General features: G+C 55.3%; 1 protein-coding gene across 1 annotated transcript; it reads left to right on the top strand.

Annotated features, from left to right (window-relative positions):
- The first annotated feature begins 276 nt into the window (after positions 1 to 276).
- On the top strand, positions 277 to 20,987 carry DHCR7 (7-dehydrocholesterol reductase). Its single transcript, XM_078619692.1, has 8 exons — positions 277 to 430; positions 9,694 to 9,818; positions 11,843 to 12,065; positions 12,223 to 12,313; positions 13,741 to 13,954; positions 14,710 to 14,914; positions 15,608 to 15,739; positions 16,922 to 20,987. The coding sequence occupies exons 2-8, from the start codon at positions 9,700 to 9,702 to the stop codon at positions 17,384 to 17,386; spliced, it is 1,449 nt and encodes a 482-aa protein (XP_078475818.1). The 5' UTR covers positions 277 to 430; positions 9,694 to 9,699; the 3' UTR covers positions 17,387 to 20,987.
- The last annotated feature ends 1,230 nt before the right edge of the window (positions 20,988 to 22,217 follow it).

Genomic DNA, 22,217 nt, shown 5'->3' with positions numbered 1-22,217 from the left:
CCGGGCGTGGTGTTGGCAACCCACCCCCTCGTGTGCCGTGCCGGCCTTTATAGGCGCTCGCTAATAGCACTTGCCCCTGTTCAGGCTACACGGGGTATCTTTATCTTTGTTTTTCCCCGACCCCTCCTGCAATTTGCATATTCATGAGCGCGCGAGCGGTGAGGAGAGCGGTGCCAGCCAATGGGGGTGGGGGGGTGGGCAAGCGAGGAGCTCGCGCGCCAGGGTCACGTGGGGCGGTCGGGCGGGGCGCCCTCGTTGACCCCGCCCCCTCCTCCACGCCCGCTAGCCCCGCCCCATCAGAGCCTCAGCCCCGGCCCCCTGATAAGAACTCGACGCCCCACGGCGGAGGAGAGACAAAGGCGCGCGTGGAGACGAGCTGGAGACACGCGGGGAGACGACGCGGAGAGACGAAGAGGGAAAGGCGAAGCAGGTGAGAGAAGAAAGCGCAGCTCGCGTGCCGTCTTCACATTATTTACGACTCCCATTGAGTTAGTGCTGCTTGTTGCTGGCCGGCCCCGCCATTGTCAAGCTGGTATCGTGATACAACAACAATGATGATGATGCGAAGAATCTCGCGCAATCGATCGTGTTGCGTGTTGCTCGCACGCTTGGCGATGTGTGGTCCTTGCGGGCCTGTGCTTAGCAACTGCAGAGTAGAGTGATGTAAGTGGGAGCCTGTGATGGGAGTGATGGGAGCGTGTGATGGGGTGATGGGAGCTGTGTGATGGGGTAATGGGAGTGATGGGAGCGTGTGATGGGGTGATGGGAGCGTGTGATAGGTGATGGGAGCGTGTGATAGGTGATGGGAGCGTGTGATGGGAGTGATGGGAGCGTGTGATGGGAGTGATGTAAGTGGCGTGTGATGGGGTGATGGGAGCTGGGTGATGGGGTGATGGGCGTGATGGGAGCGTGTGATGGGGTGATGGGAGCGTGTGATAGGTGATGGGAGCTGTGTGATGGGTGATGGGAGCGTGTGATGGGAGTGATGTAAGTGGCGTTTGATGGGGTGATGGGAGCGGGTGATGGGAGCGTGTGATGGGGTGATGGGTGATGGGAGCTGTGTGATGTAAGTGGGAGCTGGGTGATGGGGTGATGGCAACGTGTGATGGGAGTGTGTGATGGGAGTGATGGGAGCGTGTGATGGGGTGATGGGAGCGATGGGAGCGTGTGATGGGTGATGGGAGCGTGTGATGGGTGATGGGAGCGTGTGATGGGGTGATGGGAGCGTGTGATGGGTGATGGGAGTGATGGGAGCTGTGTGATGGGAGTGATGGGAGCGTGTGATGGGGTGATGGGAGCGTGTGATGGGTGATGGGAGCGTGTGATGGGGTGATGGGAGCGTGTGATGGGTGATGGGAGTGATGGTAGTGTGTGATGGGGTGATGGGAGCGTGTGATGGGAGCGTGTGATGGGGTGATGGGAGCGATGGCAGCGTGTGATGGGTGATGGGAGTGATGGGTGGGAGCGTGTGATGGGAGCGATGGAAGCGTGTGATGGGAGCGATGGCAGCGTGTGATGGGTGATGGGAGTGATGGGAGCGAGCGATGGGAGCGTGTGATGGGAGTGATGGGTGTGATGGCAGCGTGTGATGGGGTGATGGGAGCGTGTGATGGGGGTGATGGGAGCATGTGATGGGTGCGTGTTTAAACTGTAAACATTGACAGTGAATGTGTGTGTTTTTAGGATGAGTGTGTGTGTGCGGGTTGTGTGTGTGTGTGTGGTGTATGTGTGGTGTGTGTGTGGTGTGTGCGGTCTGTGTGTGTGAGATAGGTGTGTGTGTGAGATAGGTGTGTGTGTGATGGGTGTGTGTGAGATGTGTGTGTGTGTGATGTGTGAGATGGGTGTGTGTGAGATGTGTGTGTGTGTGAGATGTGTGTGTGTGAGATGTGTGTTTGTGAGATGGGTGTGTGTGTGTGATGTGTGAGATGGGTGTGTGTGTGAGATGAGTGTGTGTGTGATGTGTGTGTGTGTGACATGGGTGTGTGTTTGATGGGTGAGATGCGTATGTGAGATGGGTGTGTGTGTGTGTGATGGGTGTGTGTGATGTGTGTGTGTGTGAGATGGGGGTGTGTGTGATGGGTGATATGTGTGTGTGTGATGGGTGTGTGTGATGTGTGTGTGTGTGAGATGGGTGTGTGAGATGGGTGTGTGAGATAGGTGTGTGAGATGGGTGTGTAAGATGGGTGTGTGTGTGAGATGGGTGTGTGAGTGAGATGGGTGTGTGTGTGAGATGAGTGTGTGTGTGGTGGGTGTGTGTGATGGGTGTGTGTGTGTGACATGGGTTTCTGTGTGATCGGTGTGTGATGGGTGTGTGTGTGATGGGTGTGTGTGTTATGGATGTGTGTGTGTGTGTGATGGGAGTCTGAGATGTGTGTGTGTGTGAGATGGGGGTGTGTGATGGGTGAGATGGGTGTGTGTGTGATGGGTGAGATGTGTGTGATGAGTGTGTGAGATGGGTGTGTGAGATGGGTGTGTGTGATGGGTGTGTGTGTGATGGGTGAGATGGGTGTGTGTGTGCTGTGTGTGTGATGTGTGTGTGATGTGTGTGTGTGATGGGTGTGTGTGTGATGGGTGAGATGGGTGTGTGTGTGTGATGGGTGTGTGATATGGGTGTGGGAGATGGGTGTGTGTGATGTGTGTGTGTGATGGGTGTGTGTGTGATGGGTGTGTGAGTGTGTAATGGGCGGGTGTGTAATGTCATTATGGAGAGCCGCTCATAACCAGCAACACCAGTGACGATTGCCTGAACCGGTCCTCCCCTAGGTCTCCCCAGCAGTGAATGAGTAGCTGGCGCGGTGCGTGGAGTATCCATCTTGGTACTGCCCCCCCCCCCCTTTGTGTGCCGTGCCAGGCTTCATAGGCGCTGCTGCTCGCTATAGCAGCACTTGCCCCAACAGCCTGCCTAGCCTTTAGGGGGGAGCTTTGCCTTTGTGGTGAATGCAACCTCCCGGCGTTCGACGCGCACGTGCACACAGCGGGAGCTGGGGACGGGGGGGGGTCTGAGAGCCCGGGCCGACAGATGGAGAGAAGTGTGAGTCTATGGGTCTCTGTGTGAGTCTATGGGTCTCTGTGTGAGTCTATGGGTCTCTGTGTGAGTGTGTGTGCGTCTCTGTGTGGGTGTGTGTGTGTCTCTGTGTGTCTCTGTGCGAGTCTATGGGTCTCTGTGTGAGTGTGTGTATGTCTCTGTGTGAGACTATGGGTCTCTGTGTGAGTGTGTGTGTGTCTCTGTGTGGGTGTGTGTGTGTCTCTGTGTGAGTCTATGGGTCTCTGTGTGAGTGTGTGTGTGTGTCTCTGTGTGAGTCTGTGTGAGTCTGTGTGAGTTTGTGTGTCTCTGTGTGAGTCTATGGGTCTCTGTGTGAGTGTGTGTGAGTCTGTGTGAGTTTGTGTGTCTCTGTGTGAGTCTATGGGTCTCTGTGTGAGTGTGTGTGTGTCTCTGTGTGAGTATGTATGTCTCTGTGTGAGTGTGTGTCTCTGTGTGAGTTTGGATCTCTGTGTGAGTTTGGATCTCTGTGTGAGTGTGTGTGTCTCTGTGTGAATTTGTGTGTCTCTGTGTGAGTGTGGATCTCTGTGTGAGTTTGTGTGTCTCTGTGTGAGTCTATGGGTCTCTGTGTGAGACTATGGGTCTCTGTGTGAGTGTGTGTGTCTCTGTGTGGGTTTGTGTGTGTCTCTCTGTGTGTGTGTCTCTGTGTGTCTCTGTGTGTCTCTGTGTGAGTCTATGTGTATCTGTGTGAGTGTGTGTGTGTCTCTGTGTGAGTCTATGGGTCTCTGTGTGAGTGTGTGTGTGTGACTCTGTGTGAGTCTGTGTGAGTTTGTGTGTCTCTGTGTGAGTCTATGGGTCTCTGTGTGAGACTATGGGTCTCTGTGTGAGTGTGTGTGTGTCTCTGTGTGGGTGTGTGTGTGTCTCTGTGTGAGTCTATGGGTCTCTGTGTGAGTGTGTGTGCGTCTCTGTGTGGGTGTGTGTGTGTCTCTGTGTGTCTCTGTGCGAGTCTATGGGCCTCTGTGTGAGTGTGTGTGTGTCTCTGTGTGAGACTATGGGTCTCTGTGTGAGTGTGTGTGTGTCTCTGTGTGGGTGTGTGTGTGTCTCTGTGTGAGTCTATGGGTCTCTGTGTGAGTGTGTGTGTGTGTCTCTGTGTGAGTCTGTGTGAGTTTGTGTGTCTCTGTGTGAGTCTATGGGTCTCTGTGTGAGTGTGTGTGAGTCTGTGTGAGTTTGTGTGTCTCTGTGTGAGTCTATGGGTCTCTGTGTGAGTGTGTGTGGGTCTCCGTGTGAGTTTGTGTGTCTTTGTGTGAGTCTATGGGTCTCTGTGTGAGTGTGTGTGAGTCTGTGTGAGTTTGTGTGTCTCTGTGTGAGTCTATGGGTCTCTGTGTGAGTGTGTGTGTGTCTCTGTGTGAGTATGTGTGTCTCTGTGTGAGTGTGTGTCTCTGTGTGAGTTTGTGGATCTCTGTGTGAGTGTGTGTGTCTCTGTGTGAATTTGTGTGTCTCTGTGTGAGTGTGGATCTCTGTGTGAGTTTGTGTGTGTCTCTGTGTGTGTGTGTCTCTGTGTGAGTCTATGGGTCACTGTGTGAGTGTGTGTGTGTGTCTCTGTGTGAGTCTGTGTGAGTTTGTGTGTCTCTGTGTGAGTCTATGGGTCTCTGTATGAGTGTGTGTGTGTCTCTGTGTGAGTATGTATGTCTCTGTGTGAGTGTGTGTCTCTGTGTGAGTTTGTGGATCTCTGTGTGAGTGTATGTGTGTCTCTGTGTGAATTTGTGTGTCTCTGTGTGAGTGTGGATCTCTGTGTGAGTCTATGGGTCTCTGTGTGAGACTATGGGTCTCTGTGTGAGTGTGTGTCTCTGTGTGGGTGTGTGTGTGTCTCTCTGTGTGTGTGTCTCTGTGTGTCTCTGTGTGAGTCTATGTGTCTCTGTGTGAGTGTGTGTGTGTCTCTGTTTGAGTCTATGGGTCTCTGTGTGAGTGTGTGTGTGTGACTCTGTGTGAGTCTGTGTGAGTTTGTGTGTCTCTGTGTGAGTCTATGGGTCTCTGTGTGAGACTATGGGTCTCTGTGTGAGTGTGTGTGTGTCTCTGTGTGGGTGTGTGTGTGTCTCTGTGTGAGACTATGGGTCTCTGTGTGAGTGTGTGTGTGTCTCTGTGTCGGTGTGTGTGTGAGTCTGTGTGAGTTTGTGTGTCTCTGTGTGAGTCTATGGGTCTCTGTGTGAGTGTGTGTGTGTCTCTGTGTGAGTATGTGTGTCTCTGTGTGAGTGTGTGTCTCTGTGTGAGTTTGTGGATCTCTGTGTGAGTGTGTGTGTGTCTCTGTGTGAATTTGTGTGTCTCTGTGTGAGTGTGGATCTCTGTGTGAGTTTGTGTGTCTCTGTGTGAGTCTATGGGTCTCTGTGTGAGACTATGGGTCTCTGTGTGGGTGTGTGTGTGTCTCTGTGTGAGTTTGTGTGTGTCTCTGTGTGAGTTTGTGGATCTCTGTGTGAGTTTGTGTGTCTCTGTGTGAGTCTGTGGATCTCTGTGTGAGTTTGTGTGTCTCTGTGTAAGTCTGTGAATCTCTGTGTGAGTGTGTGTGTCTCTGTGTGAGTTTAGGTGTCTCTGTGTGAGTGTGTGTCTCTGTGTGAGTGTGTGGCTCTGTGTACAGTCTATGGATCTCTGTGTGAGTCAATGGGTCACTGTGTGTCTATGGGTCTTTGTGTCTATGGGTCTCTTTATGAGTGTCTAAGGGTATCTGTGTGTGTGTGCGTCTATGGGTCTGTGTGTGTGAGAGAGTCTATGGGTATCTGTGTGTGTGTCTATATGTCTGTGTGTGAGTCTCTGGGTATCTGTTTATGTGAATACTTTATATTATTTGAATGTGGAGAGACAGATGAAGGAGACATTGCGAGTTGTTTGTGTTTCTGACTCCCGTGGTGCCGGTAAGAGAGATTAGGCAAAAAAGACAAAGATCCCCCGTATAGCCTAAACAGACTGTTGTGGCAAGTGCTGCTAGCGAGTAGCACCTATGAAGGCCGGCAGGGCACACGAGGGGGTGGGTGGCCAGAACCACGCCCGGACGCCTTTGTCTCCCCAGTGGTGATGTTTGCACACCACATCAGGAAGTCTTTTGAGGCTGAGTCGACCTAGGGGAGGCCCAGGACCAGTTCAGATGAATCGTCACCACTGTTGGTGATTATGCTCGACAATCAAACTCTCTAGTCGCCAGGTTCACAGCGCAGGGTGCGGCGGTGGCTGTGAGATGTTCACGACCTCGCCTGGTACACGGGTCGTGAGTTCGATCCCGACCCTGACGCCTGCTGCTGCTGTATAGTTGGAGTTTCTCTCGGGGTCTCCCCGTGGTCACGTGGACTTTTCTTCAGGTCCTCCGGTTTTTTTCCCCTCCACGTTTAGAATCAATATCACTACGCGTTTAGAGTTTGTGGCCGCTATCAATTTCCACGCGATGATGATGAGCCAGAAGCTGATCGGGCATGGCAATGTGTGCCACATGAAGAGTTGTTTTTGTTGTCAATTCCCACCCGCACATCCGATTATCAGGGTTGGCTACGTGCGATGCGAGAGAAATTCAACATGCGTACAACATGAGCGGTATTTCTAACTCTATAATGAACCATGACAGTATCAACATTGCATTATAGTACATAATTCACATTGCATTATAGTATATTATTAACATTGAATCAAAACCGGCGACATGGGGTTCGGTTCCCACTCATGGCCAACACCAATGGCAGTTATCTGAACCGGTCAAGGGCCTCCCCTAGGTCGACTCAGCCTCAAATGAATGGTGTGGTAAAACATCGCCCCTCTGGAAGACAAAGGCGGTCGGGCGTGGTGCTGGCCACCAACTCCCTCGTGTGCTGTGCCGGCCTTCACAGGTGCTGCTACTCGCTAACAGCACTTGCCCCAACAGTCTGTTACAGGCTGCACACACACGTACACACATGTATGTGTGTGTATGTACACACATGTTTGTGTGTGTGTATGTACACACATGCGCGTGTGTACATACACACACATGCATGGGCTGCGAGCGTGTCAGTCTCCTGACTGAGCCGACTCCCTGCTGAGCTGACTCCTGGCTAAGCAGTGGGGCCCTTACATTGGCGGTGGTGGTAGTGGCGGTGGTGATAGTGGCGGTAGTGGCGGTGGTGGTAGTGGCGGTGGTGGTCGTGGCGGTAGTGGCGGTGGTGGTATTGGGGTGGTGGTAGTGGCGGTGGTGGTTTTGGCGGTGGTCGTAGTGGTGGTAGTGGCGGTGGTGGCTTTGGCAGTGGTGGTAGTGGGGTGGCGGTAGTGGCGGTGGTGGTATTTGGGTGGTGGTAGTGGCAGTGGTGGTATTGGCGGTGGTGATAGTGGCGGTGGTGGTAGTGGCGGTGGCGGCGGTGGTGGTAGTGGCGGTGGTGGTAGTGGCGGTGGTGGTAGTGGCGGTGGTGGTAGTGGCGGTGGTGGTAGTGGCGGTGGTGGTAGTGGCAGTGGTGGTATTGGGGTGGTGGTAGTGGCGGTGGTGATAGTGGTGGCAGTGGCGGGTGGCGATAGTGGCGGTGGTGGTCGTGGCGGTGGTGGCGGTAGTGGCGGTGGCAGTGGTGGTATTGGGGTTGTGGTAGTGGCGGTGGTAGTATTGGTGGTGGTGATAGTGGTGGTGGTGGCAGTGGCGGTGGTGGTATTGGGGTGGTGGTAGTGGCGGTGGTGGTAGTGGCGGTGGTGGTCGTGGCCGTAGTGGCGGTAGTGGCGGTGGCGGTGGTGGTATTGGGGTGGTGGTAGTGGCGGTGGTGGTTTTGGCGGTGGTGGTTGTGGCGGTGGTGGTTGTGGCGGTGGTGGTAGTGGCGGTGGTGGTAGTGGCAGTGGTGGTTTTGGCGGTGGTGGTAGTGGCGGTGGTGGTAGTGGCGGTATTGGGGTGGTGGTAGTGGCGGTGGTAGTTTTGGCGGTGGTGGTAGTGGCAGTGGTGATAGGGGTGGTAGTGGCGGTGGTGGTCGTGGCGGTAGTGGCGGTGGCGGTGACGGTGGTGGTAGTGGGGTGGTGGTAGTGGCGGTGGTGGTTTTGGCGGTGGTGGTAGTGGCGGTGGTGGTATTGGCGGTGGTGGTATTGGGGTGGCGGTAGTGGCGGTGGTGGTATTGGGTTGGTGGTATTGGGGTGGTGGTAGTGGCGGTGGTGGTAGTGGCGGTGGTGGTAGTGGCGGGGTGGTATTAGGGTGGTGGTAGTGGCGGTGGTGGTAGTGGCGGCGGTGGTAGTGGCGGTGGTGGTAGTGGCGGCGGTGGTAGTGGCGGTGGTGGTGGCTCAGTTAATGCCCCCTTGGGCCGGGCGCCCTCTGATTAGCTGATTAGATCCCCAGCGTTATCTCCTCGGGTTCAAAGAGCAGCCCACTTGGTTCATAGAAGCAAGGTCACCTCGTTGGTATCATTTATTTATTTATGATGAGCTGCTTACCAAGGAGAGCCTCGCCGAGTCTCAAGATCCTCATCGTAAAGAACAATTGGTTGATCCCAATTGTTCTTTACTTCACCAGGTAAAGGCCCCAAATGAGCTCTGCAGTGGCTCTTTTGTTAAGGAGGCGACCTGCCCATCACAACTGATAGTTCAACGAAGTGCCTTGTCGTCACCCGGAGGACTCCTCGGAGAAACATCCACGCAAACCACCATGGGGCCGTCCATAAATGACGTCACGCATCTGGGGGGGGGTCAGACATTTGTGACGATGTGTGACGAGGGTGGGGGGGTTTGAGAAATGTGACGTCACATCAAAATGCACAACTTTAAATCAATATAGACAACACGTTCTACTTAATTAAATAGACTTTTTTATACATATTTTCTCCTACAACATCAGAGTGCAGCGCCACATTAAATGACAATAGTTTAAAGCGATTTGAAGCATGTATTTATTTGGGAGGGGGGGGGCAGAGCTTGTGACATATTTATGGGGGGGGGGGTCTGTCTTTTTGTGACGCCGTGTGACTGGGGGGGGGGGGCAAAAATCGTCCAAAATCACGTGACGTCATTTATGGACGGCGCCCATGGAGAGGGAAAGAGAGACGCAAACGCCAAATAGACAGCAGCAGGCATCGTCAGGGTTGGGATCGAACCCACGACCTCCCGCATACCAGGTGAAGTAGTCAACATCTCCGAACCACCGCGGCACCCCATGCAGCATTGGAGATGTGGCCTTGGCCAATACCATTGAGACTTATTTTTCCCATACGGCTGGTGATGCAGATGAAACTAAGCTATTTAAAATGTACCAGGAAATCCCACTGAGCTGTATAGCTCTTGTTCAGAAGTGACGTGGCTATCACAAATGATTGCCCAATGAAGTATCTTATCACGTGGTAAATGAATAACAGTATCCAAATACGCTAAATGTGTGTTTCTGAATGTGTGTTGTGGGTCTCTGTGTGAGTCTTTGTGTGTATGTGCTAGTCAGATGGTGCAGAGTGGGGTGTGAGCTGTTGACAGCTGAGCCCTGTGCACCTGTGGTCAAGGTGCAGCTGTAGACAGCTGTTGACAGCTGAGCCGTGACCTTTACGACTCACACCACGACCGAGAGAGAGTCCTTGACCCTCACATCTGGGCATGTTCACCAGCAGTGGTTCAAGGGAGACAGATTGTCTGATGAATTTCTTTCTCACCTGCTGATGATGTTGCTGTTGGCGATGTTGATGATGCTGTTGCCGATGTTGATGTAGTTGATGTAGTTGATATCGTGACTGTTGTTGTCGTTGTTGATGTTGCAGGGCGTGATGGCTGCGAGCGACGCTGCAACGGTGAGGAGGAGGCCCAAGGCTGGGAACCCGGACGGCGTTGGGCCTGGTGACAGTGCGGACGCAGCCTGTGGAGCCGGGCAGTGGGGACGCGCCTGGTGAGACCGCACCGCACACACCACCGTACACACCACACCACCGTACACACCACACCGCACACACCGCACCACACACACCGCACACACACACTGCACCACACACATCGCACCACACACACCGCATCACACACACCGCACCACACACACCGCACCGTACACACCGAACCACACACACCGCACCACACACACCGCACACACCGTACCGCGCACACCGCACCACGCACACCGCACCGTACACACCGCACCGCACACACCACACCACCGTACACACCGCACCACACACACCGCACCGCACACACCGCACCGCACACACCGCACCGCACGCACCGCACCATACACACACACCGCAGCACACAGACACACCACACACACGCACCGCACACACCGCACCGCAAAAAACCGCACCGCACTGCACAAACCGCACCGCACACACCGCACCGTACACACCGCACCGCACAAACCGCACACCGCATCGCACACACCGCACCGCACACACCGCACCTCACACCGCACCGCACACACCGCACCTCACACCGCACCACACACACCGCACCTCACACACCGCACCTCACACACCGCACCTCACACCGCACCACACACCCCGCAGTGCACACACCGCACCGCACACACCGCACCTCACACCGCACCTCACACCGCACCTCACACCGCACCACACACACCGCACCTCACACCGCACCACACGCACCGCACACACCGCACCTCACAATGCACCACACACACCGCACCGCACACACCGCACCGCACACACCGCACCACACACACCGCACCTCACACACCGCACCTCACACACTGCACCACACACACCACACCACCCGACACACCGAACAGCACACACCGCACCGCACACACCGCACGCACCGCACACACCGCACCACACACACCGCACCACACCACACCACCCGACACACCGAACCACACACACCGCACCACACACACCGCACCACACACACTGCACCGCACTACACACACCGTACACACACACCGCACCACACCACACCACACACACCGCACCGTACATACCACACCGTACACACACACCGCACCACACACACCGCACCACGCACACCGCACCATACACACACACCGCAGCACACAGACACACCACAGACACACACCGCATCGTACACACAGACCGCACCGTACACACACCCCATACACACACTGCACCATAGCGTACACACACACACCGCAACACACAGACACACCACACCCCATCGTACACACACACCATACACACACACACTGCACCACACCGCACCACAACACACTGCATCTTACCACACCACACCACACTACACACACCACACACACTGCATCACACCGCTCCACACACACCACACCACATGAACCACACACCCCACACACACCACACACACCACACACACCACGCACACCACACACACCACACACACTATACACACCGCACCACCCTACACACACACCACACACACACACCACACACACCACATGACACACACCATACCACACCGCACTACACACACACCACACCACATCGCACTGCACACACCACACTGCACACACCACACTGCACACACCACACTGCACACACCACACTGCACACACCACACTGCACACACCACACTACACACACCACAAGCACCACACACACCACACGTACCACACACACCACACACACCACACTACACACACGCACCACACACAACACACACCACGCACATCACGCACATCGCATCACACCACACACCACACACACCGCACCACCCCACCTCCCGCTTCCCACGTCCGCCCCTGCACCACACCGGTCTCCACATTCAGTGCCTCATCAGCAGGTCAGGACCCATCTCTAAGAGATACGGGGACTTGCTCACTGCCGTCGGGCTCTTCACCGGCATGGCGTCTCGCAAGCTGCTGACGAGACACTGAACATCGAAACCGGTCCAGAATTTAGGTCGGAGGTGGACTCAGTGTGGGTGACTCAGGGAGGTGGACTGTGTGTGGGTGACTGTGTGTGGGTGACTCAGGGAGGTGGACTGGCTGTCCCTGTCTGCGGTGGTGCTGCTGCTACTCTGCGCCCCACTGCTCGTCTTCGCGCTTGTGACGGCCTGCGACCAGTACCAGTGCTCGCTCGCTGAGCCGCTGCTCCACCTCTACTCGGGCCGCTCCACCCTGCGCGACGTCTGGGCACGCTCGCCCTCCATCACGTCCACCGCTGGTGCTGTCTACCTCCTGTGGGTCGCCTTCCAGGTGAGAGCGAGCGAGCGGGGGGTGATCTCCTTCCAGGTGAGAGCGAGTGAGAGGGGGGTGTCCACACGCTGTGCGTGGAACAGATGGAGATTAGTCCACATGCTGTGTGACCTTGTGTGACCTTGTGTGACCTTGTGTGCCCGCGTGTCTGCCACAGGCATTCCTCTACCGCTTCCTGCCTGATGTCTGCCACAAGCTGGTTCCCGGCTACGCCGGTGGGGTGCAGGAGGGGGCACGAACTCCCGCAGGTAGCCGCACGGCACTACGCCGCTCACGACGACGACAAAAACAAACAACAATAAGAACAAACATGGCGACAAATAACACAACAACAAAGAATGCAACAAACAACAACAAAACATAACAACAACAAATACCGCGACAAATAACAACAAACAACAATCACCAGTGAATGCACAAACTAAATACTCACATCGCACTGCACCAACTGCACACTCAGCCACGCTCAGCCATGCTCACCCACGTTCACCCACGCTCACCCACGCAGACACCCATGCACACACCCACGCTCACCCACCCACACTCACCCACCCACCCTCACCCACGCTTACCGACGCACACTAACCCACACTCACCCACGCTCACCCACACTCACACACGCACACACCCACGGTCACCCACACCCACCAACGCTCACCCACACTCACCCACGCACACTCACCCACGCTCACCCACGCAGACACCCACGCTAACCCATGCACACACCCACGCACACTCACCCACGCTCACCCACGCACACACCCAAGCTCACCCACGCTCACCCACACTAACCCACGCTCACCCACACTCACCCACGCACACTCACCCACACTCACCCACGCACGCTCACCCACGCTCACCCACGCACACACCCACGCACACACCCACGCTCACCCACGCTCACCCATGCTCACCCATGCTCACCCACACTCACCCACACTCACCCACGCACTCACCTACAAAAACAAAGATTCTCCATATAGCCTTTAACAGACTGTTGGGGCAAGTGCTGTTAGCGAGCACCTATAAAGGCCGGCACTGCACACGAGGGGGTTGGTGGCCAGCACCACGCCCGGCCGCCTTTTTCTCCCCAGTGGTGATGTTTACACACCATACCAGGTACTCATTTGAGGCTGAGTCGACCTAGGGGAGGCCCAGGACCGGTTCAGATAATCGTCACTGGTGTTGGCCATGGATGGGAATCAAACCCGGATCGCCAGGTTCGTAGCGCAGCACTAACAGCTACCACGACCGCTCCCCACACTCACTCACTCACTCACACTCACTCACACTCACTCACACTCACTCACACTCACTCACACTCACTGTAAGAACACCCAGACTCCCCACATGCTCCCAAGTCAGGAATCGAACCCAGGCGCTTCTCGCCGCAAGGCCCGAGTCTCACCACTTTGCCACCATCCTGCCGCCCTGATCGACTCTCGTCACCATCACCTTGGTCACCACCACCATCACTGTGGTCACCACCACCATCACCACCTCCACCATCATCATCACCACCACCACCACCACTACCACCATCACCGTGGTCACCATCACCACCTCCACCATCACCACCATCACCATCACCACCATCACCACCTCCACCATCATCACCACCACCACCATCATCACCACCATCACCACCATCACCGTCGCCATCCCTGTGGTGCAGGTGCGGTGGTGCTGTACCAGGTGAACGGCCTGCAGGCCTGGCTGCTCACCCACCTGCTGTGGGCCGCCAACGCGACCTACTTCCACTGGTTCTCTCCCACCATCGTCTTCGACCACTGGGGCTCGCTGCTGTGGTGCGCCAACCTGCTGGGATACGGCGTCTCGGCCTTCGCCATGCTCAAGGCCTACGTCTTCCCTAGCAACGCCGCAGACTGGTGAGTCGCTGGCTGGGTGGGTCACTACCTCACCACTCCTTACTGTGAGTGAGTCGCTCCCACAGAGACCCATAGATTCGCACAGAGACCCATAGACTCACACAGAGATCCATAGACTCACACAGAGACCCATAGACTCACACAGAGACTCGTAGACTCACACAGAGACTCGTAGACTCACACAGATACATATACTCACACAGAGACCCGTAGACACACACAGAGACCCATAGACTCACACAGAGACCCCTAGACTCACACAGAGACCCGTAGACTGACACAGAGATCCATAGACTCACACAGAGACCCATATACTCACACAGAGACCCATATACTCACACAGAGACCCATAGACTCACACAGAGATCCATAGACTCACACAGAGACCCGTAGACTCACACAGAGACCCATAGACTCACACAGAGATCTATAGACTCACACAGAGACTCGTAGACTCAAACAGAGATCCATAGACTCACACAGAGACTCGTAGACTCACACAGAGACCCACAGACTCACACAGAGACCCATAAACTCACACAGAGACACATAGACTCACACAGAGACCCATAGACTCACACAGAGACCCATAGACTCGCACAGATCCATAGACTCACACAGAGACCCACATACTCACACAGAGACCCACAGACTCACAGATCCTCGCTCGGTTGTTTGTGTTGTTGTTTTTGTCCATTGGTTGTGTAATTGTCCATGTTGTTGTTCATGTTGTTGTTGTTGTTTCCCGCTGGCAGCAAGTTCACGGGCAACGTGTTCTACGACTTCATGATGGGCATCGAGTTGAACCCTCGCATTGGCCGCTGGTTCGACCTCAAGCTCTTCTTCAACGGCCGCCCGGGCATCGTGGCCTGGACGCTCATCAACCTCTCGTTCGCTGCCAAGCAGCAGCAGCTGCACGGACACGTCACCAACTCCATGGTGCTCGTGAACGTGCTGCAGGTAGGGACACGCGGGGCGACACGCGGGGGGTGTACATTGCACTACTGTCACGTTTGTGTGTATAGTGTTGTTGTTGTAAAGTTCAGACCTCGTGCCCCTACAAAGAGCTTTGTAGCTTATCGGATTCCTCCTGCAGTCTAAATAAATATTCTGATTCTGAAATAGACAGCAGCAGGCATCGTCAGGGTCGGGATCGAACCCACGACCTCTTGTATGCCAGGTGAGGTAGTTAACATCTCCTAGCCAGCGTATTCATTCCTTAGAAGGATGTACGTTGAACTTCTTTTGCACCGTATGTAGCCAGGTGCGCTAAACACAAAAAGCACTCCAATAAATTAGCTCTTAATGTACTAGAGTGGTATAGTGTTTCGTGTCGTGTCTAGTAGTGTAGTATATAGGAGGGTAGTATATTGTAGTGTCGTGTGTAGTAGTGTATAGTGTAGTGTTTAGTGCAGTGTATAGTGTATTGTATAGTTGTGTAGTCTATAGTAGTGTATAGTGTAGCGTATAGTAGTTTGTATGTGTGTGCGTTGAACTTCTTTCGCACCACCACACGCAGTCAACTGCGTTAATCGGAGGTACGGGGGGGGGAGAAGAGCAATAAACTAATCACTAAACACATCAACAACGGGCCGCATCTAAAGCGGCGAGTTGGGTTGACACGCACTGCCTGGGTTGCTTTTCTTCGCCCAGGCCATTTACGTGCTGGACTTCTTCTGGAACGAAGCGTGGTACCTGAAGACCATAGACATCTGCCACGACCACTTTGGCTGGTATCTGGGCTGGGGTGACTGCGTCTGGCTGCCCTACCTCTACACGCTGCAGGTGCTCAGCCAGTGCTCGCTACGCAGCACGCACGCTCGGAGTGTTTGCGCGCTCGGAGTGTCTGCGCGTGCATCCGTCTGTCCGTGCGTTCTGTCCATGTGTCTGACCATCTGTCCGTGAGTCCATCCGTCTGTCTGTCCGTGTGTCTGTCCGTGCGTCCCATCCACGTGACCTTTCGTCTGTGTGTGCATCCGTGCGTTCCGTCCGTGTTTCTATGCATCCGTCTGTCCGTGCATCCGTCCTTGTGTCCATCCATCTGTCCGTGTGTCCCTGTGTCTGTCCATCCGTCCATCCATCCGTGCATCCATGTGTGCGTCTGTCAGGCTAACAGTGACGATCACGGTCGTTATTCACAGTGGGAAATGAGTAACCCACTCAGAGCTTGTGAAACGAATCTCGCTCGACTACACCTGGAAACTAAAGCCACAATGACAGCAAACGACTTGGGGCATGTAGACTTAAGCGATCAATCACCGTAGCGGTCGAAACTTTGTTCACGACGGGGCAACGTTGATGGCTCTGCCGCTTGGTGATGGAGGGCTGTGATCACTGCACGGTGATTGTCGCTCGAGAGAGGAACGGGGCGCGAATGTTGGCCGTGTTTGGCTGGTGGGTCTCGGAGGGATGCACATCGCAGCTCAGGAGTCGACGTAAGTCGATGTTGAATTGTGCCAGTCAGACTTCATCGGCCTCAGGCAGTGAGGCGCCTCTAACCCCAACCACTTCAACGATCCCTACCACTACCCCGATCCCTACTCCCTTCTGCCAACCCAACCCGCTATCATATTTTAATCGTTGTTTTACTATTTTTTTTATTGTTACCAGGTAAGGCCCCACTGAGCTGTGTAGTTCTTTTTCAGAAGCGACCCTCGCTATCACACGTCATGATAGCTCAATGAAGCAGCTTATCATCGTCGTGTGGAAATTTATAGCAAGAAAGGAATACTCTAAACGAGTAATGTCGATTCTAAATGTGGAGGGGAAAAATTGGAGGGCCCGGAGAAGAAATATCCACACGACCACGGGTAGAGAGAGAGAGACACGTAAACTCCAAATATACAGCAGGCATCAGGGGTTGGGATCAACCCCACGACATCCTGCATACTGGGCGAGGTCGTCAACATCTCACTGCCCCTACTGCTACCTCCTAACCCCCTCCCCACCCTGCGCGTGCTCCTGCAGGGCCTCTACCTGGTCTACAACCCGGTGCGGCTGTCCACTCCGGCCGCGGTGGGCGTGCTGCTGCTGGGCCTGTCGGGCTACTTTGTGTTCCGCGTGAGCAACCACCAGAAGGACCTCTTCCGGCGCACGGACGGCCGCTGCCTCATCTGGGGATCCCCCCCGCGCTCCGTCGAGTGCTCCTACGCCTCCGCCGACGGGCGGCGCCACCGCAGCCGCCTGCTGGCGTCGGGATTCTGGGGGCTGGCGCGCCACTTCAACTACACGGGCGACCTGATGGGCGCGCTGGCGTACTGCCTGGCGTGCGGCGGAGGGCACCTGCTGCCCTACTTCTACGCCGTCTACCTCGGGGTGCTGCTTGTGCACCGCTGCGTGCGCGACGAGCACCGCTGCTCGGCCAAGTACGGCGCCGACTGGCGCAGCTACACGGATGCCGTGCCGTACCGCATGGTGCCCTACGTCTTCTAGAGTCACGGTGCTGTGTGCCTCTTGTAGAGTCACGGTGCTGTGTGCCCTGCCTCTTCTAGAGTCACGGTGCTGCGTGCCTCTTATAGAGTTCCGGTGCTGTGTGCCTCTTGTAGAGTCACGGTGCTGTGTGCCCTACCTCTTGTAGAGTCACGGTGCTGTGTGCCTCTTGTAGAGTCACGGTGCTGTGTGCCCTGCTTCTTGTAGGGTCACGGTGCTGTGTGCCTCTTGTAGAGTCACGGTGCTGTGTGCCTCTTGTAGAGTCACGGTGCTGTGTGCCCTACCTCTTGTAGAGTCACGGTGCTGTGTGCCCTGCCTCTTGTAGAGTCACGGTGCTGTGTGCCCTGCCTCTTGTAGAGTCACGGTGCTGTGTGCCCTGCCTCTTGTAGAGTCACGGTGCTGTGTGCCCTGCCTCTTGTAGAATCATGGTGCTGTGTGCCCTACCTCTTGTAGAGTCACGGTGCTGTGTGCCTCTTGTAGAGTCACGGTGCTGTGTGCCCTACCTCTTGTAGAGTCGCGGTGCTGTGTGCCCTACCTCTTGTAGTCACAGTTCTGTGTGCCTCTTGTAGAGTCACGGTGCTGTGTGCCTCTTGTAGAGTCACGGTGCTGTGTGCCCTGCTTCTTGTAGAGTCACGGTGCTGTGTGCCTCTTGTAGAGTCACGGTGCTGTGTGCCCTACCTCTTGTAGAGTCACGGTCAGAGGTCGCAAACGGGTTTTCATTCCTTACCCGTACCCGGCCACACCAGGGTCGCAAATGGGTACCCGTACCCGGCTGGGTACGGGTACCCGTTCCCTACCCGTACCCTACCCAAAATGAGTGACAAACGGTGACTCACCAGTGACTCACGGCCTACCCGTACCCGTACCCGGCCGCACCAGGGTCGCAAACGGCTACCCGTACACAGCCGGGTACGGGTAGCCGGGTATCGGGCAGGGTACGGGTATCGGGTACCCGATTGCGACCTCTGGTCACGGTGCTGTGTACCGTACCTCTTGTAGAGTCACGGTGCTGTGCCTCTTTTAGGGCTGTCCCGGTGGTGTTGGTGGTGGTGGGGATGCTGCCGCCTTGTGGCGAGAAGCGCCAGGGGTTTGTTTCCGGACCCAGGTGCCGGCTTTTTGTCTGGAGTTTGTGCAGCCTCCCCCCCTCTGCTCCCCCCCTCTGTAGAGTGAGTGGGTGTGAGTGAGTGGGTGTGAGTGAGTGGGTGTGAGTGAGTGGGTGTGAGTGAGTGGGTGTGAGTGAGTGGGTGTGAGTGAGTGGGTGTGAGTGAGTGGGAGTGAGTGGGTGTGAGTGAGTGTGTATGAGTGGGTGTGTATGAGTGGGTGTGAGTGGGTGTGAGTGAGTGTGAGTGAGTGAGTGTGAGTGAGTGGGTGTGACACGAGTTCGATTCCCGCTCACGGCCAACACCGGTGACGATTATCTGAACTGGTCATGGGCCTCCCCTAGGTCGACTCAGCCTCAAATGAATACCTGGTGCGGTGTGTAACAACATTGCTACTGACGAGACAAAGGCGGTCGGGCGTGGTGCTGGCCACCCACCCCCTTGTGTACCGTGCCGGCCTTCATAGGTGCTCGCTAACAGCAGTTGCCCCAACAGTCTGGTACAATCTATACGGGGAGATCTTTGTCTTTTGTGAGTGAAAGTGAGGGTGTGTGAGTGAGTGGGTGTGAGTGAGTGGGTGTGAGTGTATGTGTGAGTGAAAGTGAGTGGGTGTGAGCGGGAGTGGGTGTGAGTGGGTCTGGGTGTGTGTGTGATTGAGTGAGCCAGTTAAACACATTCAGGCTGGCCCTGCCTACGATCCATCCTGGGTTTAACCTGCAGGCTGGATTGTGTGAGGAGCTTGTAGATCTGGAGAGCTCCTCTGGCAGGCGAGGCTGCGGTTGCTGGGTCGTGTAGCCTGAATACCCAGACATCACATGCCCAAGCAGCTTGCCAATGACTGGTACCAGCAGTGTCAAGATCGGCCTCTGTGGAGGAGGAGGCTCATGAAGGACACTACTGGGCAATTGGAGGCAGTCGCCCTCCAACAACAACGGAGGGCAGAGGAGCGAGGCTCACAACAACGAGCGGAACACCGGGTGGCTAAAATACGGCATTGTTGGGGGTACAGTTGTGTGCATCTGCCAGTCATCTCAGCCAACCCATGGCACCTGCTGGGTCTGTTCCTGTGATGTCCTGCCAGCGAGCCTTTGACACTTCACGTGGCCTCAAAGTGCACCTGGCCTGGCACATGCGCCTTTGGTGACGTCACCGTCACATCGAGGCGAATGGTGGGTATTGGTGTTGGTAAGGGTGTGCGAGTGAATCTGAATGTGAGAGAGTTTGAGAGAGTGTGAGAGAGTGTGACAGTGTGAGAATGAGTGTGTGTGAGTGAATGTGAGCGAGTGTGAGTGAATGTGTTGTGGCGGCCTTCAGAGGTGCTGCTCACTAGCAGCTTTATGGGGGTGGAGGGATCGTTGTCTTTGCGTGCGCGTGTGTGTATGCGCGTCTGCGTGCATGTCTGCGTGCGTGCGTGCGCGCATAGTGGCTACGTGCTCCCCTTGTTCTAGGTGGGTTGCCCAGAGCTGAGATATCGACCACACACCGAGGAAGCGCCATTGCTCATTGAGATATACCGTGCCGAGGAATAACCCCGGGCAAATCACTCAATCGTGGTCACAGCAGCAGCAGCATCGCCCGCTTACCTGTGAAGCAGGACTCTCCTGCAAGAGGGTCTTGAGACTGGGTGAGACTTACCTGAATCAAAATAACGATAAAATAACAACCCAAAAGCGCATTGAATCTAAACTAAACTGTTGTGTTTATGTTACCAGCTGTAAGGCCCCACTGAGTTGCTATGTAGCGGCTCTTCTTCAGAAGCGACCTGGCCACCACATGATAGCTCAGCCGAAGTGGACTCTTCATCATCGTTATCATCGCGTGGAAAGTTTATAGCAGCAGACAAATTGCTCTGAACGCGTGACGTTGATTCTAAATGTGCAAGAGGAACAAACCTTCAGGACCACAGGGAGAAAGAGACACGCACAGTCCAAATATACAGCAGCAGGCGTCAGGGTCGTGATAGAACCCACGACCTTCTGCATACCAGGGAAGGTAGTTAACATCTCACCACCGTCATGATGATGATGAGAGACACGCAAAGCAAACTACAAATACACAGCAGCAGCAGGCATTGCCAGGGTCGTGATCGAACCCACGCCCTGCACACCAGCCGAGGGAGCCAACATCTCCTCGCCTCCACGGCGACCCCAATTGACGTCGGAGCGACGGACGGATACCAATCATACCCATGTGGGTGGGGTGAAATGTGGGTGCGACTCGCACCTCTTTGGCCTACTCTCCCACGTGGAAGAGTAGGCCAAATACCCGGATAGAGGGCTCTGAAGTTTCCCCCGTAGCGGAGGAGTCTTCTGCCAGCGGTGGCTCCTGCAGCTTGCGTGTGACGTGGGGGTGCGCGGGACAGACGTTTGTGTGTGGAGTCGATGTTTCACGTGGCAGTTCCAATCATAATAGTTATAATACAATTATTATTGTTATGATGGTGGTGGTGTTGATGAATTTCCTAATCAAGTGTAACTGCTTTCGGATAAACGTTTTAGATTTTGGCGGTGTCGTGTGTTGTCATTTTTTTATATCCGGATTTTCAATTAATGTCGGTGTCACAGTGTCAGTGTCACGGTGTCTGTCACGGTGTCAGTGTGTCGCGGTGTCAGTGTCACGGTGTCACCCACCCACTCACCCACACACATACCCACCCACCCACATACCCACCCACCCATTCATTCACCCACCCACCCACTCATCCACCCACCCACCCGCTCACTCACCCACTCATTCACCTAATCACCCACTCACCCACTCACTCACTCACCCATCCACTCATTCACCTAATCACCCACTCGCCCACCTACTCACCCACCCATTCACCCAATCACTCGCCCGCTCATTCACTCACCCACTCGTTCACCTAGTCACCCACCCACTCACCGACTCACTCGCCCACCCACTCGCCTACCCACTCACTCGCCTACCCACCCACTCACCGAGGGGCAACACTGGGGGCCGACCCCGACCGGAGGTGCAGCAGAGCCGAGCTCTGGAGAGGAGCCGGCGTTTGGTCTACTCTTCCACGCTGGACATGTTTTGGGAATAGGAGGTGGGAAGTGACCCACACTTTACCCCACCACGGCACGTCGACTTCACCGTGGTGGGAGTGAACCCGATGACACCAAAACTGGCCCGCGACGTTTCAGCTGCCGCACCGGGAGATTGAGAGAGAGGGGGGCCCGGCACATACGTACATCATGCTCATCGCATGCACTCTGTGTACCTTGATCTTCGTGGGGAGCAGTGATGTAGAGGTTAGCACGCTGCGCTACGAACCCGGCCACCCGAGTTCGATTCCCCCTCACGGCCACCAGTGGACGATTATCTGAACCGGTCCTGGGTGTCCCCTCGGTCGACTCAGCCTCAAATGCGTACCTGGTGCGGTGTTTAAACATCGCCACTGGGGAAACAAAGGCGGTAAGGCGTGGTGCTGGTCACCCAGCACTTGCCATAACAGTCTGTTAAGTCTATACGGGGGATCGTTGCACCGTACTTAGCCAACCGCGCTAACCGGAGGTGCAGGGGGAAGGACAACAAACTAAACACAACAACAAGCAGCAGCATCAGCTCTTAAGAAACGAGTTTGTCAATGTGTAATAAAAGACTTCGCCACGCACTGCTTGGTCTCCGTCACTCTTTATTCGGGTTGACACCCGCACCCCGTTGGTCCCGACACCGGACCAGCTGCTCCTCGCGACGCGCCCCGCACGTGCTCTTCCGTCAGTCTT

The sequence above is a fragment of the Lampetra planeri genome, chromosome 64 (genome assembly GCF_965212315.1).
Source record: "Lampetra planeri chromosome 64, kcLamPlan1.2.h2, whole genome shotgun sequence".
NCBI lineage: Eukaryota > Metazoa > Chordata > Hyperoartia > Petromyzontiformes > Petromyzontidae > Lampetra > Lampetra planeri.
The sequence above is the reverse complement of the archived record's forward strand: the minus strand, read 5'-3'. Positions and strand labels throughout refer to the sequence as shown.